This window comes from Salmo salar, chromosome ssa07, assembly GCF_905237065.1.
Source record: "Salmo salar chromosome ssa07, Ssal_v3.1, whole genome shotgun sequence".
NCBI classification, from domain to species: Eukaryota; Metazoa; Chordata; class Actinopteri; order Salmoniformes; family Salmonidae; genus Salmo; species Salmo salar.
Window position 1 is genome coordinate 39,399,054 of NC_059448.1, and position 26,876 is coordinate 39,425,929.

General features: G+C 44.1%; 1 protein-coding gene across 2 annotated transcripts; it reads left to right on the forward strand.

Moving 5' to 3' along the window:
• Positions 1 to 858: 858 nt before the first annotated feature.
• LOC106609205 (ataxin-7-like protein 1) lies at positions 859 to 26,291 on the forward strand. Of its 2 annotated transcripts, XM_045721974.1 has the most exons (12): positions 913 to 1,044; positions 1,513 to 1,581; positions 5,283 to 5,387; positions 9,403 to 9,501; positions 13,924 to 14,113; positions 14,305 to 14,717; positions 16,016 to 16,098; positions 16,313 to 16,551; positions 17,031 to 17,247; positions 21,581 to 21,702; positions 22,054 to 22,789; positions 23,021 to 26,291. In XM_045721974.1, the coding sequence occupies exons 4-12, from the start codon at positions 9,486 to 9,488 to the stop codon at positions 23,042 to 23,044; spliced, it is 2,040 nt and encodes a 679-aa protein (XP_045577930.1). In that variant the 5' UTR covers positions 913 to 1,044; positions 1,513 to 1,581; positions 5,283 to 5,387; positions 9,403 to 9,485; the 3' UTR covers positions 23,045 to 26,291. The 2 variants fall into 2 exon arrangements, with proteins under 2 accessions (XP_014063201.2, XP_045577930.1); XM_014207726.2 differs by lacking the exon at positions 9,403 to 9,501 and having other exon boundaries at positions 859 to 1,044.
• The last annotated feature ends 585 nt before the right edge of the window (positions 26,292 to 26,876 follow it).

The window sequence follows — 26,876 nt, forward strand, 5'->3', positions numbered from 1 at the left end:
CCACTGTGACATGCTCAGTCATGTGGTCTGTGGTACGCCACACTGACACGTGCAGAAGGCATGGAGCCCTATTGGCTTTGATTCCTGTGCCGACTATCACTGATCATTTACTAATGTTATTACAGTCTGTAAATATAACACAGGTTTGACCGCTCAGCCACACATTTCTCCAACAATCACTTGCTGAATGTTGGATGGGTACTGACTGTATGGATATTTTCACAAACATCGACATCACCGTACAAATGAGCCAATGTCGTAGGCTACTGTCTGTCCATCATTGAATGGAGACGCTATTTCCAATTCCAACCACAAGAGGTCAATGCCTGGTCATTTTTTGTTGTCGTGCCATGGAGCTGAAGAGCACTTGCAACAATTTATATAATTCCTATGCCAAATTTGTGATCAGCAAAAGTTACATTTTATATTATAATGTGTGTGGGTAGCAAAGGGTCTTTTGTTTGTGTAGTGCAAAAGTGTCCAACATTTTTGTCTGTAGTACAATTATTATTGACCTACTAGGATATTGCTGCTTCATAACGACTGCACGTTGTTGTACTATATTATACTGTAATATTACTCATATATTGGTCAAGTGTGCTGTACATTACATTTGCTATGGCCAGCCTAAAATATTATACTGTTACTGAAACATTAACTAAAACATACTTAATATGTAAGACATTGGAATACATTTCAGCAAATAAACAATGGGTGAAATGCAATTTGAGAAAAAACAACACACGTGTAATTTATGTATCAGAAAAACAAACGTGTGAACTTATGAACTTCAGAGGCGCACACACCCCTTTGCAACCTTTCAACTCCTTGCCGTCAGTGGCCGAGCGAAGACGGAACGTGACGAAGGTGACGTCAGGTGCCTAGCTAGTCTCGTTTAGTTTACTGCGAAGGAGAGGGGAAAAATCAAGCAACAAGAAGGAAGTGCAATGGCGACATTGAATCGCCAACTACCAACTCCGGATACGTTCCTGTGCAAACCTTGGTCAACTTTTATCAGCGCAGCAAAATTACACTATATTGACAGTAAGTGCACGTCCAATGTTGTCATCCATTTCTATAAAAATGGCACGTGCGAACAGTGTTGTTGAACCGAGATTGAGTTGTCCTCCATGCATCTGTCAAAACTGAAAAATATTAAGCTAGTTACCAAATTCATAACAAATCTATAAAACGCATGTTTACAAATGCTGGGTATTCATTTGTCTGATGCATTCTCAATATGTTCGTAATGCGCATGGGTTAGTTTACTGATGTCTGTCTGGCTAGGACAACTTTCGTTGCTTGTTGGTGACAGTTCCCTTGATTTATCAAGGCAGCTCGTCAGTTAACGTTACAGCTGCGAGCTCACTATCTAGCTAGACGTAATGACACGTTTCGGCGTGGCGTGCGTGAGATTTATGTTTTATTCTTTTTATTTTTTTCAACCACCAACTAACCGATCGTACATGAACTCAAATATGAACTCTATTTTCTTATATTATTTTAATACAGACTCACTCGTCGAAAACCGCTTGAAAGAGCTGTACCACAACTGGGAAGGAACTAAACTCAGCAAAGAAGGTAAGGTTGATCAAATCGTGCAGTAGTGACTGTCACCCGAGTCTTGTTTTTGTTGTTGTTCTTGTGGACTGATGAGGCTCCAGTTGTCACTCCAGCATTCTTGCCAACATTCTTGCATATTTTAACACCACAGCCACACAACACGGCACAGCCTGTCAAATTCAAAGCTAAGGGACGACCACAGCATACATTTTTCCTAACACTGTTTATTATGAAGATAAAATATGTTTTAGGTATGATAATGAATGTACGTGTTTGTTAATTACAAATGGATTGATATTTAGTGCCATGATATTGGTCAAGTAAGAAATGTCACGCGTACATGAGTATGTTCCCTTCCTGCTTACCTAGAGGCTCTTGGCTCTACCTACACTGTAAAAATGAGGGGATTTGATGACTATAGGTTGGAGGGCCACCCAGAGTGACAGACAGGAGCAACATTCAAGCACTTCAGTACTAACTCCCCAGTCTTCAGTTCAGCCAGACTGTGAGTGCCAAAGCAGGCACTCTCAGTCCCAGCCAGACTGGAATCACCAATATGTTCTGACTGCTGATCCCAGACCAACACACTGAGACAGAGTAAGATTGACTTGCCCTTTAGATACTGATCTAAGGCCAGTTGTGTTTCCCCTGGACCCCCTAATGGTTAAGGTAAGGAGATCCTCTCCCTCACTCAGCCAGAATGGAGTCTCCCAGTGTTGTTGATCCCCGGCCAAGAGTCAGGCAGGTTGTGAGACACACACACACACACCATCAGCTGATGAGGTCATACCATGTGTCAAGCAGACAGTAATAGCTAACTGGCACTGAAGATGACTGAGTGACGTCATTACAGACCTATAGCCTAATCATCTCTGAGATTAGTGCCAGACAGCGATTATACCCATCGTTATATGGTAAACTCAGTATTATGCCTTCTCTCCACTACATAGGTCAACAGCTGATGTAGTCCACAATTCAATTCTTTATCTTACAATGTTGTTTACGAGGATAAGTGAGACTTGACAATGCACAAATACAGAAAATGTTATCCCCACTTTAAAACCTTTCTCAGCGGGTGTCTGATAGATAGTATGTTTCTCTGTGCCTGGGTAGCGCTCATTCACGAAAGACAGATTGTTTTAGCAGCACTGTTTTGGCAGTTTCTGTTGTTCTGGCAGGCGAGCGAGGCAGTAAGCTACACACTGTTCTCATTTGTCTTGGCAGAGACAGATGAAAAAAAAAAAAAATTGTGCTTTTATAAGTACTATACTCGTTGTTTCTGGTTTAGGGATGGGCATTTGAAATAATTTCACTATTAGAATAATATCAGGATTTTTATCTCGGATATCTGGATAGTCGAAATACATGTTTTTTTTTTACGTATCTTTTTAGTCTGAGCCCTTGCGTGAGGGAGAGACGCAGATGGTTCTGCTCGGAGGAGGGGCCGGTGTGTATTTGTGAGACTGAGAGACTAGAAAGTAGCCACGCTGGCCCGCGCTAGTTAGACAAACTTGTAACGTAAGCTGCTGCTTATTTATCATCCAATGACAGTGCCTGTTTTTACTGCATCAAATCGATATACATAAGATAGAAAGTTAGCCAGCTAGATAACTAGCTAATTGAGGCTACAATTACTGCACTCCCCATCCTTGTAAACAAATGGCAACACCATGATTCAGATGAAACAACAGCCTACCTCTTGGTTGTTTGTTGTAGCCCACTCCTTCTTATTTAGCTAACTTTTAATTCCATTTTGCATTGATTAGAGATGTCGCACTTCACTTGCCACACATGGAACCTCTGACTGTAGAGCAGCTTTGATTGGCCGGCAAAATCAACAAGCGTGAAACGTGTGTAGGCTACCATCATCGATGGCTACAGATGTCTTTTTTTTTTAATGGAGTGAACGTCATACACACTACATTTAAAAGTTGGTTGTTTTTATTCAATTAAAAAGTTCAAATGTCATCCTTGTATTTATTAATGTCACATGGGTAATTAAATGTACTTCATACAAAGCATTTTCATTGTTAATAAATAGGGCGGCAGGTAGCCTAGCAGTTGGACCAGTAATCGACCAGTAAGCGTTGGACCAGTAATCGAAAGGTTGCTTGTTCGAATCCCTAAGCCGACTCGTTGAAATATCTGTCTGTGCCCTGTGCAGCAGCTACTATTAAACCTTCGGAAGCCATCTACCATAGTGCCCTTCGATTTGTTACAGGTGACAGTTTTGATATTCATCACTGCATCCCTGTATCAAAAGGTTGGCAGGACTTCACTAAAGACCCGTAGATCTGTACATTACTCCCTTTTTGTTTACAAGGCCCTAATAAACTTCTATCTTATCTAACTTTGCTGTTGAAGTATAGACACCTGAGTTGCCTAACCCGTTCACAGGATTGGTTATGTCCTGGGGTTCCTAGGGTCTCCACCGATCTAGGTAAATCTGCTTTTCGTTTGAAAGCACTGTATTGCTCCCCGATCTAAGGCACTGCATCTCAGTGCTAGAGGCGTCACTACAGACAACCTGGTTCGATTCCCGGCTTTATCACAACCAGCCGTGATTGGGAGGCCCACAGGGCAGCACACAATTGGCTCGGCGTCGTCCGGGCTTGTCCGGTGTAGGCCGTCATTGTAAAGAAGAATTTGTTCTTAACTGACTTGCTTGGTTAAAGGTAAAAAAAGAGAATTTTTTTTTTTTTAAATCGTACAAAAAATTGCTGGAAGAAAATTCTAAATACGTTTAATCTTTATGTTCTGTGCCGTTCGAGCAGTTTGGAGTATACTTACATACAGTTGAAGTCGGAAGTTTACATACACCTTAGCCAAATACCTTTAAACTCCGTTTTTCACAATTCCTGACATTTAATCCTAGTAAAAATTCCCTGTTTTAGGTCAGTTAGGATCACCACTTTATTTTAAGAATGTGAAATGTCAGAATAATAGAGAATGATTTATTTCAGCTTTTATTTCTTTCATCATATTCCCAGTGGGTCAGAAGTTTAAATACACTCAATTAGTATTTGGTAGCATTGCCTTTAAATTGTTTAACTTGGGTCAAACGTTTTGGGTAGCCTTCCACAAGCTTCCCACAATAAGTTGGGTGAATTTTGTCCCATTCCTCCTGACAGAGCTGGTGTAACTGAGTCAGGTTTGTGGGCTCCTTGCTCGCGCACGCTTTTTCAATTCTGCCCACAAATTTTCTATAGGATTTGAGGTCAGGGCTTTGTGATGGCCACTCCAATACCTTGACTTTGTTGTCCTTAAGCCATTTTGCCACAAGTTTGGAAGTATGCTTGGGGTCATTGTCCATTTGGAAGACCCATTTTGCGACCAAGCTTTAACTTCCTGACTGATGTCTTGAGATGTTGCTTCAATATGTCCACATCATTTTCCAGAACAAGATTCATGACAAAAGTGGGGAGATCCTTTTTGATTGGATCAGCTCAACCCCCCCCCCCCCATTAACCATAGGAGAAAACAACAAAGCTGCGCTTAGATCAATGTGATTGGGAGTCCCATAGGGCGGCGCACAATTGGCCCAGTGTCGTCCGGATTTGGCCGGTGTAGGCCGCATTGTAAATAATAATTTGTTTTTAAATGACTTGCCTAGTTAAATAAAGGTTAAATAAAAAAATGTCTAGGCAGCTTTCTGATTCTACTCCTAGTTCAGCCCCTGTCCCTTAGCTCACCCCTGTTCCTGTCTCTGTCTTCTGTAGAGATGCACGTGTTTGGCCAGTTTCCCAACCAGGAGGATTTCTGTCTCGTCGTCTGCCATGTCTGCAACCAAGTGGTCAAACCCCAGGGCATCCTCACTCACTACGGTAAGAACCCTAACCCCTACACACTACCCAAACACACTACAGTGAGAACCCTAACCCTGACACACTAGCCTTATGTACCACCCTAACTCTGACACTACCCTTACAGTACAAACCACCCTGACCTTGACACATTACCCAGACCCACTATGGTAAGACCCCTAACTCTAACCCATTACAGTAAGAGCCCCCCAACATTGGTCAGTGCTGGACCAAATCAGTCACATTTTATGTCACGTGCTTTGTAGACAACAGGTGTAGACTAACAGTGAAATGGTTACTTACAGGTCCTTTTCCAACAATGCCGAGTTAAAGATAAAAAAAAAAAAGATACCAAATAATTGAAAACCAGCTCATGTCTGTCCGTTTGCTTACGTTCTCGTTGATCCCCAGTGAGCGGAGCGCGCTTACATCTGCTGCTGGCTAGCTGCACATGTCCTAGAGCGAGGAGTCTGTCTGTGCCAAGAGACAGGCAAAACACACATGCATATGCACACACGCCCCCCCCCCCCCCCTTGAGTGCTCTCTCCTGCCCCCTGCAGGTTGCTGCCTCCAGCTGCAGTCTTCTCAGACATGTAAATCTGGTTATAACGCATGTAAATCTGACCTTAGATCTGTGGTTAAGGGAAACGGGAAATCTTCCTCTCACAACAGCTGCTCACTGACAGGCTCTGAGTAGGTCAGCTCTGCTCAGTGGTCAATGCCTTTCAGCTATGCTCCTCCAGCTCTAGTGTGTGTGTGGAGAAATACTCTTTCTGCCAGCCAGTCTGCAGGAGTCAGACAGACAGTTGATACCCGCTCTGTTTCTCTCTCTGCCCATCTGTAGCTGGCGGAGGAGGCTGATTTAAGCAGTTTAACGGAAAAGCTTTTGTATGTTATTCAGAGGTTGGGTGTGTGTCATTCAGAGAATGTATGTGTGTGCGCTAGACTGTTATTCATAGGGTGTGTGTGTTGTCTGGTGACTGCCCTTATGGTCCTGGATTAATTGAGCTCCTTGCAGGCTCTCTTCTCTCAGCTTAGTTTCGTTTCCTGACTTTGATGTGTGGGCTGGCACTCCCTGCAGTGTAGTGTGTTGGCGAGGCAGTTAGTTGTTTTTGTGCTTGCTTTGGTGCCAGTGTGGGCAGTTGTTGTGTTGAAGCAGCTGCGGTGATAGTGTGAGTGTGAGGTTTAGTGTAGTGTTGATTTGTATAGAGTAGTTTAGTGATGTGCTGCGTTGTGTGTGTCATGTTATGAAATGTATTGGCTGTTGCAGAAGGGTTTGGCTCTTCTCTCTTCTCTCTTCTCTCTCTCTCTCTCTCTCTCTCTCTCTCTCTGTCTCTGTCTCTGTCTCTCTGTCTCTGTCTCTCTGTGGTGGGTGTCTTCCTCTAGCGGTGGCAATGAGGATGTAAACTAACCCAGCTGAGCTCTCAGTGCGATGCTGACTCTCAGGTTCCTACTTCCTGTGGCTGCTAGGCTCACAGGGCTCTCACGCTAGCCACTGCTTCACTCGCTCAGCAATGCCATGGCAACGGGCTTGAGGGACTAGGTAGACGTTGCCCCTAACCACCGATACAGGTTCAGATAGTTTTAAACCCCCATAATAATGTTTAAGCTTAGGATAGGGTATTTTGATCCTAAATCTGTGTTAAGGGATAACTTGTACCTTGGAAGGGCAGATGCACGCTAAACTACAGTTGTGAGTAACCAATCTGTGTGTGAATCTGAATTGGCTGCTGTGTAGCTACTGCTGCATACCTGAATGAGGTGGACTTTGGTCCTGGCTCCCAATACAGTGGCCCCTCTGCTTTACCTTGCCTATTTACTCACCTGCACACACACCTGCCTGACGGACGCAGTTACACACTCACACACACCTGGAACACACGCACGACTGCCGCCTGGCATACACACACACACGCCTTGACACCTGCTTAATCTGTGTGCTCATTCATCCCTATTGTTCTAACGAGCTGTTGGTATTTCAGCACTCATTGGGCAGGGTAAGGCAGTCTCCCTGTTATTCCCACACACTGTCATCGTATTGGCTCTTCACACTGTCAGTCACTCAACTGTGACCAACGAGACAGATTCTGTGGAGTGGGTGATACAGCCTGTCAGACAGTAGTTGGCTGAGGACAGTTGGCAGGATGGCTGTGGTGCCGGGGCCAAGTCTATTTAGGAAATTGCCAGGACAGAACAAAATGAATACTCATGAATAGTTTTATTTGCTGACAGTGATATAATGCATTATTTCATCCCCGCTGCACAGTTCACATGCTTTCCTCACTAATTTTGGTGCAAAGTCTGCGTGCGTAGTAGGTCTACAATACAGTGAGGGAAAAAAGTATTTGATCCCCTGCTGATTTTGTACGTTTGCCCACTGACAAAGAAATTATCAGTCTATAATTTTAATGGTAAGTTTATATGAACAGTGAGAGACAGAATAACAACAAAAAAAACAGAAAAACGCATGTCAAAAAGGTTATAAAATGATTTGTATTTTAACGAGGGAAATAAGTATTTGACCCCTCTGCAAAACATGACTTAGTACTTGGTGGCAAAACCCTTGTTGGCAATCACAGAGGTCAGACGTTTCTTGTAGTTGGCCACCAGGTTTGTACACATCTCAGGAGGGATTTTGTCCCACTCCTCTTTGCAGATCTTCTCCAAGTCATTAAGGTTTCGAGGCTGACGTTTGGTAACTTGAACCTTCAGCTCCCTCCACAGATTTTCTATGGGATTAAGGTCTGGAGACTGGCTAGGCCACTCCAGGACCTTAATGTGCTTCTTCTTGAGCCACTCCTTTGTTGCCTTGGCCGTGTGTTTTGGGTCATTGTCATGCTGGAATACCCATCCACGACCCATTTTCAATGCCCTGGCTGAGGGAAGGAGGTTCTCACCCAAGATTTGACGGGACATGGCCCCGTCCATCGTCCCTTTGATGCAGTGAAGTTGTCCTGTCCCCTTAGCAGAAAAACACCCCCAAAGCATGTTTCCACCTCCATGTTTGACGGTGGGGATGATGTTCTTGGGGTCATAGGCAGCATTCCTCCTCCTCCAAACACAGCGAGATGAGTTGACGCCAAAGAGCTCCATTTTGGTCTCATCTGACCACAACACTTTCACCCAGTTGTCCTGTGAATCATTCAGATGTTCATTGGCAAACTTCAGACGGGCATGTATATGTGCTTTCTTGAGCAGGGGGACCTTGCGGGCGCTGCAGGATTTCAGTCCTTCACGGCGTAGTGTGTTACCAATTGTTTTCTTGGTGACTATGGTCCCAGCTGCCTTGAGATCATTGACAAGATCCTCCCGTGTAGTTCTGGGCTGATTCCTCACCGTTCTCATGATCATTGCAACTCCACGAGGTGAGATCTTGCATGGAGCCCCAGGCCGAGGGAGATTGACAGTTCTTTTGTGTTTCTTCCATTTGCGAAAAATCGCACCAACTGTTGTCACCTTCTCACCAAGCTGCTTGGCGATGGTCTTGTAGCCCATTCCAGCCTTGTGTAGGTCTACAATCCTGTCCCTGAATCCTTGGAGAGCTCTTTGGTCTTGGCCATGGCGGAGAGTTTGGAATCTGATTGATTGCTTCTGTGGACAGGGTGTCTTTTATACAGGTAACACGTTGAGATTAGGAGCACTCCCTTTAAGAGTGTGTTCCTAATCTCAGCTTGTTACCTGTATAAAAGACACTTGGGAGCCAGAAATCTTTCTGATTGAGAGAGGGTCAAATACTTATTTCCCTCATTAAAATGCAAATCAATTTCTAACATTTTTGACATGCGTTTTGTTGTTATTCTGTCTCTCGCTGTTCAAATAAACCTATCGTTAAAATTATAGACTGATCATTTCTTTGTCAGTGGGCAAACGTACAAAGTCAGCAGGGGATCAAATACTTTTTTCCCTCACTGTAAGCATTTAATGAGGCGTGTGCGTACGAGAGTGCGTGTGGGTGTGTGCGAGAGCGTGTGGGGGTGTGTGTGGGAGCGCCCGTGTGGCTGTGTGTGTTTTTGACATGTCCCTCTGTCCCGACTAGGTGTCTGGGGAGTAGAGTCCCAGTGAGGCAGAGAGAGTAAAGGACCTCCCCACCTCCCCTCCCCGCCCCCCCCCCAGAAAGACATGCATAGCCAGAACCGTAAGTTTCCTCTCCTTTAGTCCTCCTTCCTTCCTTCCTTCTCTATCCTCTCCTCCCCTCTCTCTGTCTCTCTCCAATGCACTCTACTGCAATATGGATCACTGAGTTTCAGACTAACTTTTTCAGTTGGTGGCACCAGCTCATGATTTGGTCACACCCATAAAAAAACGTTGTCACGCAATATACAGGACCAATCAAAAGTTTGGACACACCTACTCATTCCAGGGTTTTTCTTAGTTTTTACTATTTTCTACATTGTAGAATAATAGTGAAGACATCAAAACTATGAAATAACACATATGGAATCATGTAGTAACCAAAAAAGTGTTCAACAAATCAAAATATATTTTATGTTTGAGATTCTTCAAAGTAGCCACCCTTTGCCTTGATGGCAGCTTTGTACACTCTTGGCATTCTCTCAACCAGCTTCATGAGGTAGTCACCTGGAATGTATATAAATTAACAGGTGTGCCTTGTTAAAAGTTTAATTGTGGAATTTCTTTCCTTCGTAATGCGTTTGAGCCAATCATTTGTGTAGTGATATATTATGCCAAGAACCGTTTAAATAAGCAAAGCGAAACAACAGTCCATCATTACGTTAAGACATGAAGGTCAGTCAATATAGAACATTTCAAGAACTTTGAATGTTTCTTCAAGTGCAGTCGCAAAAACCATCAAGCGCTATGATGAAACTGGCTCTTATGAGGACCACCACAGGAAAGGAAGACCAAGAGTTACCTCTGCTGCAGAGGAAAAGTTGATTAGAGTTACCAGCCTCAGAAATTGCAGCCCAAATAAATGCTTCACAGAGTTCAAGTAACATACACATCTCAACATCAACTGTTCAGAGGAGGCTGCGTGAATCAGGCCTTCATGGTTGAATTGCTGCAAAGAAACCACTATTAAAGGACACCAATCAGAAGAAGAGACTTGCTTGGGCCAAGAAACACGAGCAATGGACAATAGACCGGTGGAGATCTGTCCTTTGGTCTTTGATTCCAACCGCTGTGTCTTTGTGAGACGCAGAGTAGGTGAACGGATGATCTCTGCAAGTGTGGTTCCCACCGTGAAGCATGGAGGAGGAGGTGTGATGGTGTGAGGGTGCTTTGCTGGTGACACTGTCCGTGATTTATTTAGAATTCAATGCACACTTAACCAGCACGGCTACCACAGCCTTCTGCAGTGATACGCCATCCCATCTGGTTTGCGCTTATTGGGACAATAATTTGTTTTTCAACAGGACAATAACCCAACACACCTCCAGTCTGTGTAAGGGCTTTTTGACCAAGAAGGAGAGTGATGGAGTGCTGCGTCAGATGACCTTGCCTCCACAATCACCTGACCTCAACCCAATTGAGATGGTTTGGGATAAGTTGGACCGCAGAGTGAAGGAAAAGCAGCCAACAAGTGCTCAGCATATGTGGGAACTCCTTCAATACTGTTGGAAAAGCATTCCAGGTGAAGCTGGTTGAGAGAATGCCAAGAGTGTGCAAAGAGTGTGTAACATTTTTTTGTTTTGGACCGGGCTCATATTCTCACACTTAATATTTGCCTCTCCAAAGGCCGTGAAACAACATGTTTCATTGCCCATGATGAGGCTTTTTATCAATTAGAGTAATTGACCTCGCAATAAGCCAGTGTCGAGTAACTTCCAAGTCAGCTTTGGGTGCTAAAATGGGAAGCGGCAGCCGCTGCGCAATCAATTGGGAGGTGGAAAGCACATGGTGCATTTTAATTTCACTAATTAACTAACAACGAGGGCTTTGTGTTGGAGCGTATTTCTTCCTATTTAAGAAATAAGATGTAGGCCGTCCTGTTTGGTAGGCAATTATAGGCTATCTATAGATTTGTCGGCCAATTCCTTCAGTAGTGTCACCACTTCTTAAATACCTCCGTGTCCGTACTTGTAACTGGGGTTGGGCGATATTACGATAGTATCGTCTATAGAGGATGATTGACAGCCATAGTCGATGGTGACGACATCATGATGTGACAGACGATACCTAACCTATTTCAACTTGACTGGCCTCGCGTATTAAAGAGAAGAGCGGAGTCAGGCGGTGCACAGCAGGGCAGTGCATGGGTTACATTCCGAGGAAATTGTCTATATTGCTATATTCCCATTTGCTATTTCAATTAATATCTTATATTTACAGAATGCAAGAGAACAATGTAGACATGGCCTAGTTTCACCAAAGCAGCGCTAAATGTCCAGTCAAACAATGTTTATTTTTTCTCTTTCTCCAATAGCGGATGATTTCTCCCACCGCGCTATCTCATGTTCAAACAATTAGCCTAGAACTCCGTTAGATTATCTCAAAGTTTTTTAAGTTGTTTTTTTTAATAACCTACAAATATGGTAGACCTAAGGTAATAATTAGAGGGATATAGTGCCTTCAGAAAGTATTCACACCCCTTGACTTTTTCCACGTTTTGTTGTGTGGATTTAAAATTTATTGTCTTTTTTTTTTGTCAACGATCTACAAAACAATACCCTGTCAAAGTGGAAGAAAAATTATATAGCATTTTATTTTTCATATTTAAAAAAATATATATATCTCGATTAGATAAGTATTCAACCCCCTGAGTCAATACATGTTATAAGCGATTACAGATGTGAGTCTTTCTGGATAAGTATAAGAGCGTTCCACACATGGATTGTGCAACATTTGCCAATTTGTCTTAAAAAAATTCTTCAAGCGCTGTCAAATTGTTGATAATTTCTAGATAACCATTTTCAGGTCTTGCCATAGATTTCAAGCATATTTAAGTAAAAACTAACTCGGCCACTCGGGAACATTCACTGTCTTCTTGGTAAGCAACTCCAGTGTAGATTTGGCCTCATGTTTTAGGTTATTGTCCTGCTGAAAGATGTATTCATCTTCCAGTGTCGGGTGGAAAGCAGACTGAATCAGGTTTTCCTCTAGGATTTTGCCTGTGCTTAGCTCCGTTCCGTTTCTCTTTTTATCCTGAAAAACTCCCCAGTCCTTAATGATTACAAGCATAACCATAACATTATGCAGCCACCACTATGCTTTAAAAAAAATGGTGAGTAATATGTTATATTGGATTTGCCCTGAACATAACTTTGTATTCAGGAAAAAGTCAATTGCTTTGCCATATTTTTTGCAGTATTACTTTAGTGCCTTGTTGCAAACAGGATGCATATTTTGGAATAATTGTATTCTGTACAGGATTCTTTATTTTCACTCTGTCAGTTAGGTTAGTATTGTGGAGTAACTACAATGTTGTTGATCCATCCTCAGTTTTCTCCAAACACAGCCATTCAACTGTAACTGTTTTAAAGTCACCATTGGCTTCGTGGTGAAATCCCTGAGTGGTTTCCTTCCTCTCCGGCAACTGAGTTAGGAAAGACACCTGTATCTTTGTAGTGACTGGGTGTATTGATACACCATCCAAAGTGTAATTAATAACGTCACCATGCTCAAAGGCATATTTAATGTCTGCTTTTAAAATGTTTACCCATCTACCAATAGGTGCCTTTTTTTGCAAAGCATTGGAAAATCTCCCTGGTCTTTGTGGTTGAATCTGTGTTTGAAATTCACTGCTCGACTGAGGGACCTTGCAGATAATTGTATGTTCGGGGTACAGAGATGAGGTAGTCTTTCAAAAATCATGTTAAACACTATTATTGCACACAGAGTGAGTCCATGCAACTTCTTATTTTTACTCGTGAACTTATTTAGGCTTGCCATAACAAAGGGGTTAAATACTTATTGACTCAAGACATTTCAGCTTTTCATTTTTTATTAATTTGTAAACATTTTGAAAAACATTTTCACTTTGACGTTATGGGTTATTGTTGGTGGCCAGTGACAAACAAATCTAAATGTAATGCGTGCTAAATTCAGGCTGTAACACAACAAAATTATACCTATAAAAAGCTGAGACCCTCCTCTCTTCAACAGGGACAACAGTAGTTGCTTCCAGAGCTGTGTTTTTCCTGCAAGTAGATTTTGAGATGTTATACAATCGGACACTTACTTTATAGGAATCATGAGTATAATGTACTTCACTGTTTGACCAAATCGTGCTTTTAGCTGCCAAAAAAGGGGAAGGTTTGGAGTGAGTGACAATGTAAAATGTGCAGCTCGCACCGACGCGACCACTAATAAAATTCAACGCGCACAGCCAAGTCAAATGGTCGCAGTCTGGAGCCATGGATCACTTACAAACATCACAGATGTGTGAATAACTGACCAGTCAGTGATCTACAGTGTTAGGACATTTTCATGATGCTGGGTGTTTACCAGGTGTGTTCACACTCAGTCTGTATTCAGTCTGTATTTCTCCTGACCCTCTCTCTCTGTCTGTGTGTGTGTGTGTGTGTGTGTGTGTGTGTGTGTGTGTGTGTGTGTGTGTGTGTGTGTGTGTGTGTGTGTGTGTGTGTGTGTGTTTCAGAGCGTCGGCACGGCTCCCCGTGTCCCTCCAGGGGTCCAGTGGTCTCTGTGAAGTCCAATGTGGCAGTGTCTCCCACCCCGGGTCCTACTCCCCCTCTGCCCTTCAGGGTCCCCAGAGACTACCCCCACTCCCGCTTCAACAAGGCCCCGCTCGCTGTCTACCCTCCCAAGGGTGTCCGCAGCAAGACATGGTGGGTGCACACACAGGCCAAATCTTGTGAACATGCAGACATTTACTGCATCGAATCCCAGTCGTGTTTATTTTTTGGAATAAAAACAATCCCACAACTTTCCACTCAATCAATTAGCACCCCCCCTCATCATTCCTCTCACTCTCTTGCTTTATCTGTCGCTCCATCCCTCTTCCTCTCTCTCTCTCCAGTGTGTCGTTGCCAGTAGTGAGTCTGGAGAAGATGCCATGTTTGGGCCGGGCAGAGAGGGGAACACACGTCAGAGTCAACTGCTTTTCTTCCACCCCCTCCTGCTCCTCTCCCTCCTCCCTCAAACCCTCCCTGATCCCCCCAGATCCCCTCAGGGGGTCTCAGGAAAAACTGGTGAACGGCCGCGGCCCAACCACCCCTTGCTCCACCACACCCCCCTCCCTGGTGGACCGCCGGCCCAGCCCGGCCCGCTCTCCCCTGGACAAACGAGCCTCCTCTACCCCCTCACCCTCCCCCCTGAATCACCGCAGACCCTCCCCCTCTCCCTCCCCTCGGACCCCCGCAACCCCCTCCCCCCTGGACAGGAAACAGCAGAATGGAACCAAGACCCCCAGGCCTCATAGGAGACTGTCAGGTGAGAACACAGTCTAACCACAGATCTAGGATCAGTGTACCCTAACCCCAATCCTACCTTTTAATCATTATCATGTGTGGCTCAGTTGGTGGGATGGTGCTTACAACGCCATTGATCATGGGTTCGATTCCCTCTGGGGCCACCCATAAGAAAATGTATTAATGCATGATGTTAGTTGCTTTTGGATAAAAGCGTCTGCTAAATAGCATGTTATATCTAAATAATTATAATCAGGGATCGTGCAAAACTGACCAGAGATAAGCCAACTTCATCCTCCTCCTAGGTGAACAGACACAAAGACGGATGGAGAGAACATACAATGTATTAATGTACCTTTTTATCTGGTAGGGAATGTGTAACAACTTAAATTCTTCCACCAGGAATGTGCATATCTATCTCAGCACTGTAAAGGTCGTGGTATAAATATATAGCCTATGTTTCTAAGTGCAAAACCCCTCCATATTCCTTATCTCCCCTAACCTTTGAAAGCTGCCCAGTCATGAGAGTGAAGGGGCATGAGCAGATTCATATGATGGGTTAGGAGCTTGGCATGGGTGGGGGCTGTTTTGAAAGAAGAGAGAGTGGAGGCTGTTGCTCAACACTAATCCTATGCGCTGGGGCCTTGCTAATTCTACTGTGGACGAGGAGACTTCCCTCATACCTCTCTTTCCATCTTTCCTGTCTCTTTGTTCTTCCGCCGCTCTGTCTTTTCCCTCTCTCTCTTGCCTTTCCCCTCTCTTCCTTTACTCCTCTCGCCTGTCTCTTTTCCCAGTCTCTCTCTTTCTCTCTCTCTTTCTCCATATGTTGTTGTCTCTGTGCTGTGCGTCGCTCCAACTCTTTGATTTACAAGTGTAATTCATGAGCTGCTGCCAAGGCTTCTGCTCCTTAAAAACCTTCCCACCGCTTGGGACTCCAACTGGCCTCTTCTACTCTCATCTCCTAAACACATACGCTGAGAGACACACACACACACATGCACACACACACGCCTCATCTCCCAAACACACGCACACTCCCAACCACTCCCATAACTACCTAGATTATAGAGATTACATATGGAAGATTACAGGGACAATTTAACTGTGTAACGTAGGGGAAACTTCTCAGTGGAATTTGGGAAGTTTCAGTCAAAGAACAGTTTACTGTAGGTCCTATAACACAACTTTGTAAGACATTTCTCTCCTGTCATTCAAGATCTCTTGGCAAAAGATGACTTCATGGTTCTCCGGAAGACAAAATTCTGAAATCAGCTGTGATGACCTGGTTTGATTTTTGATGGCTTTTGATGGTGTTTACAGGGAGGGTGTTTGACCCTAACAAGCACTGTGGAGTCCAAGACCCAGAGAGCAAGCGGTCCTGCACGCGATCACTCACCTGCAAGGTGAGACACACTGACCTCTGACCTCACATCTGATTGGCTACACAGCCTATTCTGACCATACGTGCGCATTGCTTCATTTTGAGTTGTGCTTTATTTTCCTCGATACCAGGGAAAACTAATTTAAGTCTTATTTAAATGTGTTTTTGTTGCCCTTTTGTGTCCACTTATCTTTGTTATTATATTTTGTGTGTGTGTGTGTGTGTGTGTGTTCCAGACTCACTCCCTGATCCACCGACGGGCCGTCCCAGGCAGGCAGAAAGAGTTTGATATCCTCCTGGCGGAACACAAGGGCAGAGCGAAGGAGAAGGAGGGAGGGCCGAGGAGGGAGTCACAGGGGGGCAGTCAGAGCACCCGTGCCAATTACACTACCCCCTCCACCCTGCCCCCCCACTGCCACAATGGCAGAACCGTCTCCACTCTCAAACTGCGGCTGGCTAATGCACACAGACACATGTAGGGGGCAGCACTGAGGCCAAAGTCAATGTATAGCTTCTATTCATTCAATGGAGTCATACTTGTTACATTTTTTCAATAAAGATCCTGTGTTTGCTGCTCAGAAATATTAGGCCAAAGTTACATATTTGTAAGACATTCTACTGCGCTGTTGGAGCTAGTACCATAATCATTTTCCTGCACCTTCTATAACACCTGCATCTTCTATAACACCTGCAAATCTGTGTACGCAACCAATTAACTTATTTGATTGTGAAAATCACTGTCAGTTCAAACTCACACCACTAGGGGGTGCTTTAAACTACTGTTGATTGCAGAATCAGAATCAATGTGAAACAAAGCGATTTTGACACTTGTTAGTTTTGTAAGTCATGTTAGTGTCTAGTTCTAAACATCTTCTTCCTTTCACTTTCTCTTCTCTTTCTTTCTGCCTGTCTCTTTCTCTCTTTTTCATTCTCTCGCTCCCTCTCTGTGTGCAGGGTACCTGGTAGTGGGGTTGCTGCTGTCCTATCCTCCACCCCCGTCCCCCCAGGCTCAACCCAGGACCCCCCAGTCCCTGTCTGGCAGAGGGCAGGAGGGGACAGGGACGGTCGTCTGTCCAGTGATGAGGGCGACCCAGGAACACCAGATGACCCTGACATAGACGGAGACCGACCGTCCTGCCACTACTCCCGTCACCACCCTCGACCACTGGGGGTATGTACTTGTACCCGTAGTCATTTAGCAGACGCTGTTGTCCAGGGTGACTTACAGGAGCAATTTGGGTTAAGTGTCTTGTACCTGTCTCTGTACCTGTCTACCCAACATTTAACATTAAGGTAGCTATGTGCAAAAATATGTACAGTTGAAGTTGGAAGTTTACATACACTTAGGTTGGAGTCATTAAAACTCGTTTTTCAACCACTCAACAAATTTCTTGTTAACAAACTATAGTTATGGCAAGTCGGTTTTAGGACATTTAATTTATGCATGAAACAAGTCATTTTTCCAACAATTGTTTACAGACAGATTATTTCACTTATAATTCACTGTATCACAATTCCAGTGGGCCAGATGTTGACGTACACTAAGTTGACTGTGCCTTTAAACAGCTTGGAAAATTCCAGAAAATGATGTTATGGCTTTAGAAGCTTCTGATAGACTAATTGACATAATTTGAGTCAATTGGAGGTGTACCTGTGGATGTATTTCAAGGCCTACCTTCAAACTCAGTGCATCTTTGCTTGACATCATGGGAAAATCAAAAGAAATCAGCCAAGACCTCAGAAAATAAATTGTAGACCTCCACAAGTCTGCTTCATTCTTGGGAGCAATTCCAAACGCCTGAAGGTACCACGTTCATTTGTACAAACAATAGTACGCAAGTATAAACACCATGGGACCACGCAGCCGTCATACCACTCAGGAAGGAGACGCGTTCTGTCTCCTAGAGATGAACGTACTTTGGTGCGAAAGGTGCAAATCAATCCCAGAACAACAGCAAAGGACCTTGTGAAGATGCTGGAGGAAACAGGTACAAAGTATCTATATCCACAGTAAAACGAGTCCTATATCGACATAACCTGAAAGGCCGCTCAGGAAGGAAGAAGCCACTGCTCCAAAACCGCCATTAAAAAAGCCAGACTACGGTTTGCAACTGCACATTCGGACAAAGATCATACTTTTTGGAGAAATGTCCTCATGTCTGATGAAAGAAAAATAGAACTGTTTGGCTATAATGGCCATCGTTATGTTTGGGGGAAAAAGGCAGAGGCTTACAAGCTGAAGAACATCATCCCAACCGTGTAGCATGGGGGTGGCAGCATCATGTTGTGGGGGTGCTTTGCTGCAGGAGGGCCTGGTGCACTTCACAAAATAGATTTTATCACGAGGCAGGAAAATGATGGGGATATATTGAAGCAACATCTCAAGACATCAGTCCGGATGTTAAAGCTTGGTTGCAAATGGGTCTTTCCAAATGGACAATGACCCCAAGCATACTTCCAAAGTTGTGGCAAAATGGCTTAAGGACGGCAATAGTCAAGGCATTGGAGTGGCCATCACAAAGCCCTGACCTCAAGCCTATAGAACATTTGTGGGCAGAACTGAAAAAGCGTCTGCGAGCAAGGAGGCCTACAAACCTGTCTCAGTTACACCAGCTCTGTCCAGAGGAATGGGCCAAAATTCACCCAACTTATTGTAGGAAGGTGGTGGAAGGCTTCTCGAAACAACATTTGACCCAAGTCAAACAATTTAAAGGCAATGCTACCAAATACTAATTGAGTGTATGTAAACTTCTGACCCACTGGGAATGTGATGAAATAAATAAAAGCTGAAATAAATCACTCTCTCTACTATTACTCTGACATTTCACATTCTTAAAATAAAGTGGTGATCCTAACTGACCTAAGACAGGGAATCTTAACTAGGATTAAATGTCAGGAATTGTGAAAAACTGAGTTTAAATGTATTTGGCTAAGGTGTATGTAAACTTCTGACTTCAACTGTATAATTTCTACAAAGGGTTTGTAAGTAATCACAAAATTTCAGCTGCTTCTAAAATATCTGTAAACAAATAAATGGTTGCTAAACTACTTGTAAATCCTTTAGAAAGTGTTTCCTTATCTCTCAGTCTAACACCCAGACTGAAATCAACCCTAAGCCCCTACCCTAGAGCTGGGAAGATAAACCGAAAACTACCGACACGGACATTGCCCTCTTACGTTTTGGTTACGTCCTGTAATTTTCGGGGGAATATGCTAGACAATGTTTTTGTTCGAAAAGCGTTATTTTGTTAACTGTAATGTGCATTAACCCGCTTTCTGCATTGGAAGTACAGTATCTTCCCTATCCCTGTTTCGCTGCCCGGTCTCACTCTCTCTCCCCACTTTGTGCACCATGTCAAGGGACAGATGCATTCTGGTAAGAGCAAGCATGCAACGTTTCCAAATGGAATTGCGGGAAAACAACGTTTTTAAATAGTATTTTACTGTTGTTAAAAAAAATTCTCTGCTTTATGTCAGCATATTTTGTTTTTTTTCTTCTCTACTCTCAATATTGAGGAAATTACACCACTTTCCAAACAGAGTATGTAATTGAGATGATGTGCTGACGAAACGTGCCATTTGCATTCAATATATCAAGTAGTCTATTGATACCTACCAATGGAAAGTTTTTGTTGGACATTACATTTACTGTTAGATCCTTTACATGGCTGTCTAGCATCAATATCATATATTTAGGTTTTAGCAATATAGATAATGTGTTTTGAGTTCCCACTTCCTCAGGTGGTAAATTATGTATCATATGTACAAAAAATGGATGCTGGCAAATGTAATATCTAAGAGCCAAAAATAAATCTGATCATTCTGGATCCTATTTCAAAATGTCCATGCATTCCCTGAACATGTTAGATGAAATGTCTGACTTCTTTCATGTCTTACTTGGCACTGTAAAACTAGATCCCTGCCCCTAATGGAAAGTAAAAAAGAGTGTATTTATCGTTATCGAACCAAATGTATCGTTAAATGACTTTATGTCAGTATCTCCCAGCTCCACCCCCCCCCCACACACTATTTGTAGAGATTTGATTGTGTAAGCGATATGGAGGAAACCTCAGCCGGCCTGCCTGATGGTAATGCTTTAGAGCGATGCCTTAGTAATGGCTGCGGCGCTATTGCCATGTCACCGTACTGCTTGAAGTAGGAGTGTAACGATGCACGTATTCGTACTGAACCATTCGGTACGGATACCTCAGTTCGGTCTGCACTGTGAACACAAATGAATACATACAAACATTACAAAATAAGAAACACTAGGTCTATAGGCTGTGATGTCTATGCTGCATTGCAGGCCTACGCCTCTTGAGTAAATCTGAGATGAAAAAAAAAAACAATTTCAGGCCATTCCATTAAAAGAAGCTATGCGCCAATTAAGATTTTAATTTTGATTAACGTGCGCATTTCAACGTGCTCTTTTGTGAGGCGCAGCCGGGAACTAGTTCTATAGTGGGGTCGATAAACCAGAATTGGAGGATCCTCCGTCGTTTTATATCTCCAGTTTGGGAACATTTTGGCTTCCTAGTAGATTACGTTCGCGATGGACATAGAGTTGTGGGTTAAACATTAACAGTATGTCGCCACGCTCAACGAGAATAGCCTATGCAGCTGCCAACACCTCAAATGTTGACAAATATGTTGACATCACCTCAGTATACCGCATGCGAGCAGCCCTTGGCAGCTGATTCTGACCAGGCCGAAGAAATTACAAGAGCGATAGGTAGGCTATGTTTATATTTTTTACAGTCTTTGGTTTATAGCCGCGGATATGCGCCTATTTTCGGTGGTTGAAAATAGGAGGTTTCAGTCAGCACCTTGTGGAAGTGCCCGAGCCACATTACAAACTTCACTTGGCACTGAAGGAGACATGGTGCGTTCGTAACCAAGATGGAAGTGGGAATTTACCACTCGAACGGCCCTCCAACTGGTAATTACTTGTAGGAAACTCGTCTATCATCCCCCTTCTCCCACATACTGACCTTTTGACGTCACCTACTAAGGAAATGGCCTCTATAACAGCGTTTTCAGAAGTTAAACGCAACAACAAAACATTATTTACAAAACGCAATCTATTTCATGTGGATTTGAACTGTATAATAGCTGTACTTTTAGTTTAGCTATTAGCCAATCTGCATTTCTCAATGAGTTCAAATCACATGAATATAGCCAACTGGTATTTACGACTTCACAACAGGTAAATCCCCACCTCCCACATGGTTACAAACGCCGCGTCAGAGTGGAAACTTGAGGCCCAACATAACAATCCTGTCACAACAGACAACCCCAGGAACATTGTGAATGCTGAACATTGTGAATGGCATTTTAATCTTCCCGCTGTCCCGAAACCGAACCGAACCCTGACCCCAAAACCGCAATACGTACCAAACCATGGGTTTGGTGAACCGTTAACACCCCTAGCTTGAAGCCATCCATACAGGCTGATTTGATCTCTTTTTTTTCTGACTGTGCTAACCCCTCCCTCCGTGTCTCAGTGCTGTGCGTTCAGCAGCAGGCTGATGGGACGTGGTCACTATGTGTTTGACCGGCGGTGGGACAGGATGAGGCTGGCGTTACACTGTATGGTGGAGAAACATGTCAACGCTCAGATGTGGAGGTGAGGAAAGTGTGTGCGTGTATTAATCATACCAGCATAAATGATTTGTCGGCCCGTGTTCTGGGGCTCTGGGACCAACTCCAATGTATTTACATCCAGCTTTAGACTACTGAGATGCTCTATGGAGAAAGTGAGTTCAGCTGTCTAGGGAAGACACACAGAGACTCATAGACACTATTAATAGGTGTGGAATGGCGGATGTTAGTATGACCTGGTTCTGCTGGGGCTCTGGCATAGGACATCAGCAGCCAGCTCATATTCTAGACAGAACACTCTCTGAACCCCTGTAAATCTGGGTATTTCATTATGGCTCTGGTTTTTGTAACGTCTCTGTCCTCTGCTGTGTTACAGAAAGGTGCCCCTGGCTGCTGAGAGCCCTCTCTCCCTCGGGAGCCCTCCTATCAGCACTCCCTCCCCCAGCTCTCTCACCCCTCCTCCCCCTCTCTCCTTCCCTTCCTCCACCAATGGAGCCTTCTCCCTTGGGCCCTACTCCACGGCCTTCCCCCAGGATGCATCAGCAGCAGGGTTGTTTGGCATCAGGGACCCCTCCCAGCCCGTGTCCCCTGTCTCCGCCCTAGGGAAAGCCCGTAACGGCACTACCACCAAACCCATCAGGCCCCCAGGGGCGACTGGTGGCGCGGCCAAGAAGAGGAGGACCACCCTTCCACCCAGTTCTGACACTCTCAGGGGGAACAACAGCAGCTACCACACACTGACTCCCACCCCCATGCTCAGCTCTGGCGTGCCCCCCCTTAGTGGTAGGAGAAAGACCTTAGGACACAGTGCCAGTGAGGTGGGGGTCAGGGCTGAGGACTGGTACTCCAACCCTGACCAAACCACTACCACACCCTACCCCCTCACTAAGGACCACCCCAGCCCCTTACCCCCTACTCCCAGCCCCCTTCCTCCCCCTAGCCCCCTGGCCTATGGAGGAGGGGTGGAGGGGAGAAAGAGGAGGAGCCCCAGTGCGTACAGAGGAGGAGGAGGAAAGCCCAGTAAGGTGACCAAAGCAGCAGCAGGGCTGGACGGCATCTTCAGGAGGAACAGCACTGGACTTTTGGCCTCAGGCCCCGAGTCACCTCGACAGGTAAACACACCAAACTCACCTGGTTACTCACATGGTAATTCACCTCACATGACAGCTGAAGTTACCTTGGCTCAAATAAAGATAGCCTGCCTCATATTTATTTTTACTGTCATGGATTATACAGATTGATGTCGTCTTTGGATATGTTGAGCTTGACTGTCAACTTAAGTCTCCATTTCTTGCCCTCCCCCTGCTCTTCCTCTCCCCCTGTTTCTCTCTTTCCTCTTGCAGTCCAAGTTGCATCATTTACAATAACAGGAGACATGGACAGAATGTTGGGCAGCTGGACTAGTATCTGTGACCTTTGACCCAATGTTAGTACCACAGGGCCTTGCCCTGTTAACAGTGATGTCACTCAGCTCTGCACCTGTACCCATGAGGGATTCTGGGACTTGGAGTCATTGGTGGGTCAGAATGATTTGGCTCCTCCTCTCACACTGCCCATCCCATATTAGGATGTGTGGTCCCTCCCCACAATCCCGCCCCCACAGTCTCCATGGTTACAGGGTGAAGCACTCAAATCAAGACACTCATCATCACAAACTGCCCTCTGAAAAGGGAACCTGCTTTAGGTTGGCATCTTTATCACCGCTCTACATGCATTTAGACATTTTGTTGTTGTAGCTTCCCGTTCCTGTGTGGTCAGGTGACCAGGAAGGAATTCCCATGTCCAAAAACTTCCTCAGACAGACCTGTCTTGACAGCCCCAGCAGACCTCCGCTCCTCACCACACACACCCTTCTTTCCAGCATGCCAGAGTTCAAAGTGCACTTACTCTCCTCCTCCTGGACTCCAGAGGCTACACAACAACCATTCTGTCACACAAGGGAAGACTTTATACCGACACTTTTTCATGAAATGTCTTTCAAAATAGGAAGAATTCAGGTTATCGAGGATGGTTTTTATTCTTCGTCGCAAATGTTGCAACACAGAGAGGACCTACACCCTAAATGGAAAATGATGGTGTTGGATTTTTTTATGTATAATAATTTATAATTTCTTAATTTTCTTACTGACCAGAGTAGAGCTACAGACGTTGAGCAAAATTATATTTGTATGTCAATTTTTTTAAAGTATAATTATCATAGTTGTTATTGTTGAAAATGTGTACATATATTTTATTATTTTTATATTTATTAATAGTCTCCCATTACTAAAAGAACTCAAGCTAAAGTGTTTTACCCGCTTGGTGACATGTATTTTTAAGGGTCCTTTTTGCCGGCTGTTCTCCCTTTTCACACTTCTTCCAATGTTTCTACCTTTCAACCATGACTTCTCTTTCTCTTCCACTGGTCTCTGACAGACTTGTATGTCTGCTTGATTTCATATGTACATTACAGAAATGTACATATGGCACTAGCCGTCTTTTAATACCGCTGGTACCACTGCAGTGTGTTCTTCTGTTCTGTCAGTGATAGACACTCTACAGGGACTGTCACTGACACGGGCTGCATCTCAATAGTCGAAAGTGGCATCTTCTCCTCGTCTCCTTCGTCTTTCCTCATCTGAAAGCTAAGGTGTAGTTTAGAGCAACGTGGTGGTTGCCAACCAGGAATTTGACTTCCGTCGAGCGAGTTCTTGTGATAGGAAGTTACTTTAGATTATTTAGATGCGTTTCTCAGAACAGCGGTAGCGCCCCTACTGTTACATACATGGGGAAGTTCAGTAGTTGCCTGAAGGAAGAATAATGCTTTTTCAGATCCTCTCTTTTGCACTTTTTCCTCATATTCCCAGGTCGTTAATCTACTTCTATTTCTATAGATATTTGCTTCCCACCAAGTATGAACTCTGGGGTGTGAAGACATGCACAATCAAGACGACTTTGTTGTTTTTTTTGTAATGAATTTGGAAAATGTTCTTCCATTTTCTTTCACTTTGAAAATGTCGACGGTTTTGTAGATCGGAAGGAAAAAATCGAATGTATTCCCTTTTCAGATGGAATTGTAAGGCTGCAAAATGCGAAGACTGTGCAAGGGATGTGTAGACTTTCACTAGGCACTGTATATATTTGTGAAGGTGTTTTGTCAACAACTGTAAATATGAAGACTAGGCGTGTATTCCTTGTGACTTCAATCCCCTTTATAAACCAGTGTACTTTAGGCTACAGTGTAGGCCAGGGCTATTCAACTCTTACCCCATGAGGTCTGGAGCCTGCTGGTTTTCTGTTCTACCTGATCATTAATTGCACACACCTGGTGTCCCAGGTCTAAATCAGTCCCCGATTTAGATGGGAACAATGGAAAAAAATGCATTGGAACTGGCTTTGAGGTCCAGAGTTGTTTTGAAAGGTGTAGGCTATCTGAATCTCAAACAAGGTCATTTTGTAAATTTTATTTTGACAATTTTACTGAATGTGTCTGTCTCCATGGCTAAGGGAAATCACAAACACTGTAGGTCTGCATGGTCCAGGGGGAGGGGCTTGGAAAAGTAGGTACAGTGGGGGAATGTTTCTATGCCTGCCGTTTGTCTTCAGACCCTGCCTCTGCAGAGGTGCACAGTCTTCCAAGTCCTTAGGCCCTCACCTGCAGCACTCCATATTTCTGTAAGTGCTCGTAGGTGAAAGTATTGACTCTTTTCACCATCTCGGATGACCTCCGACACACTCAAATGACTCATATGCTCGCTTTCTGCTAGTGGTCAATGTCGATGGCATGTAACTTCTCCCAACATAGTATTAGGCCTGCATAATACATATCAGTTTATAACTCATCAATTACAAGTTACTGTTTGATCACTGAAAATGTGTGCACTACTCCACTGGTTGGTCAGGTCTGGAGCCACCAATGCCCCTCTCCAGTCATTTAGGTAAGCAAACGGCACGTGACTGACTAGGTATTATTCCTGAATGTTAACTTTGCTTCTCCTCTCCTCGCTTTTTTTACTGCATGTGGAACAGCAGATACGCCATCTAATTGAACTCGTGTCCTCGCTCCTCGTCTTCTCAAAACCCGTTGGATAAGAAAGCCAGAGGTCCCGCCCATCTGACCTTCTCCTCTAATGGGTTTTGATAATGACGGCAGGAGAGAGGACACGAGGAGTATGCAATTGAGGTCTTCCCTAATGGCACGCTATTCCCTATAGTGCACTACTTTTGACCAATGCCCTAATATGTGTGCCCTGGTCAAAACAAGGGCACTGAATTCGGGAAATACAGTGCCTAAAGTAGTGCACTATAGGGAAGGACGCAGACTTGAGTAGACTAGTGGCTCAGTGCAGTCTCCTTACTACTCACCCAGGAAATGGATGTCCCTCTGTAAGTAAGGCCTTATTTTTGTATTCACTGTAAATAAAGCAGAACCGGGCTCTTGTCGAGGTCTTACTATGAAATAGTCACTGGTTCACCTTATCAGTCCGTGGTGGCGTCCATCATGTGCTTTCTACTCCTGGGTGACTCTTTTATCCTGTTGTCCCCATGGTGTTATCAACACGTTTAGATGTGTATTTTCAGGTTTGACTATGTTTTGGATAAAAAAATTATATATAAAATAATTTTTTTACCTGCTGTTTTGTCCTGTCCCTTCTTGATGGAATAACTCCACCCAGGTGCATGATTCAGCATAGCAGGATAGTAATTCCATGGGAGAATCTCAATTTCATACTCATAGCGTCCTCTCTCCTTGCCTCCTCAATACCCATTGGATAATAAGTCAGAGGTCCCACCCCTCTGACCTTCTCCTCCAATGGGTTTTTAGAAGGAGGAAAAGAGAGTATGCGAGGAGTATGCAATTGAGATTTCTTTGTTTCCCTTGGGGTAAAGTTGTACACAATGACTTAAGCCTGAAAGAAGAACAGACACCCATACATTTCCCTTTACTTGAATTAGTCCTCTGTACACTTGCAAAGTCAATTCCCCTCATTCCTGCAGGGCACTTTAAAGGCCCACCTAATATAAAATGTATGGATTGTGCCATATGGACTGGAGCAGTGAGTAAAGGCCAAGGTGGGTGTAGTACTGATGTTTAGGATATCTTTGTGTACCCTTGACCACAAACGATCACTTGGTATACAGTCTAGTAGGTGAGCAAGAATCCATTTTGGAACCAGACCTGATAATTATGTCGGTGAACAAACTGGCATCTGAGCTGTA

Coding starts and splice junctions, on each gene's coding strand:
- LOC106609205 (XM_014207726.2), top strand. CDS start 948: ATGGCGACATTGAATCGCCAACTACCAACTCCGGATACGTTCCTGTGC. Junction 1,045..1,512: donor AAAATTACACTATATTGACA/GTAAGTGCACGT, acceptor ATTTTAATACAG/ACTCACTCGTCGAAAACCGC. Junction 17,248..21,580: donor ACCACCCTCGACCACTGGGG/GTATGTACTTGT, acceptor TCCGTGTCTCAG/TGCTGTGCGTTCAGCAGCAG.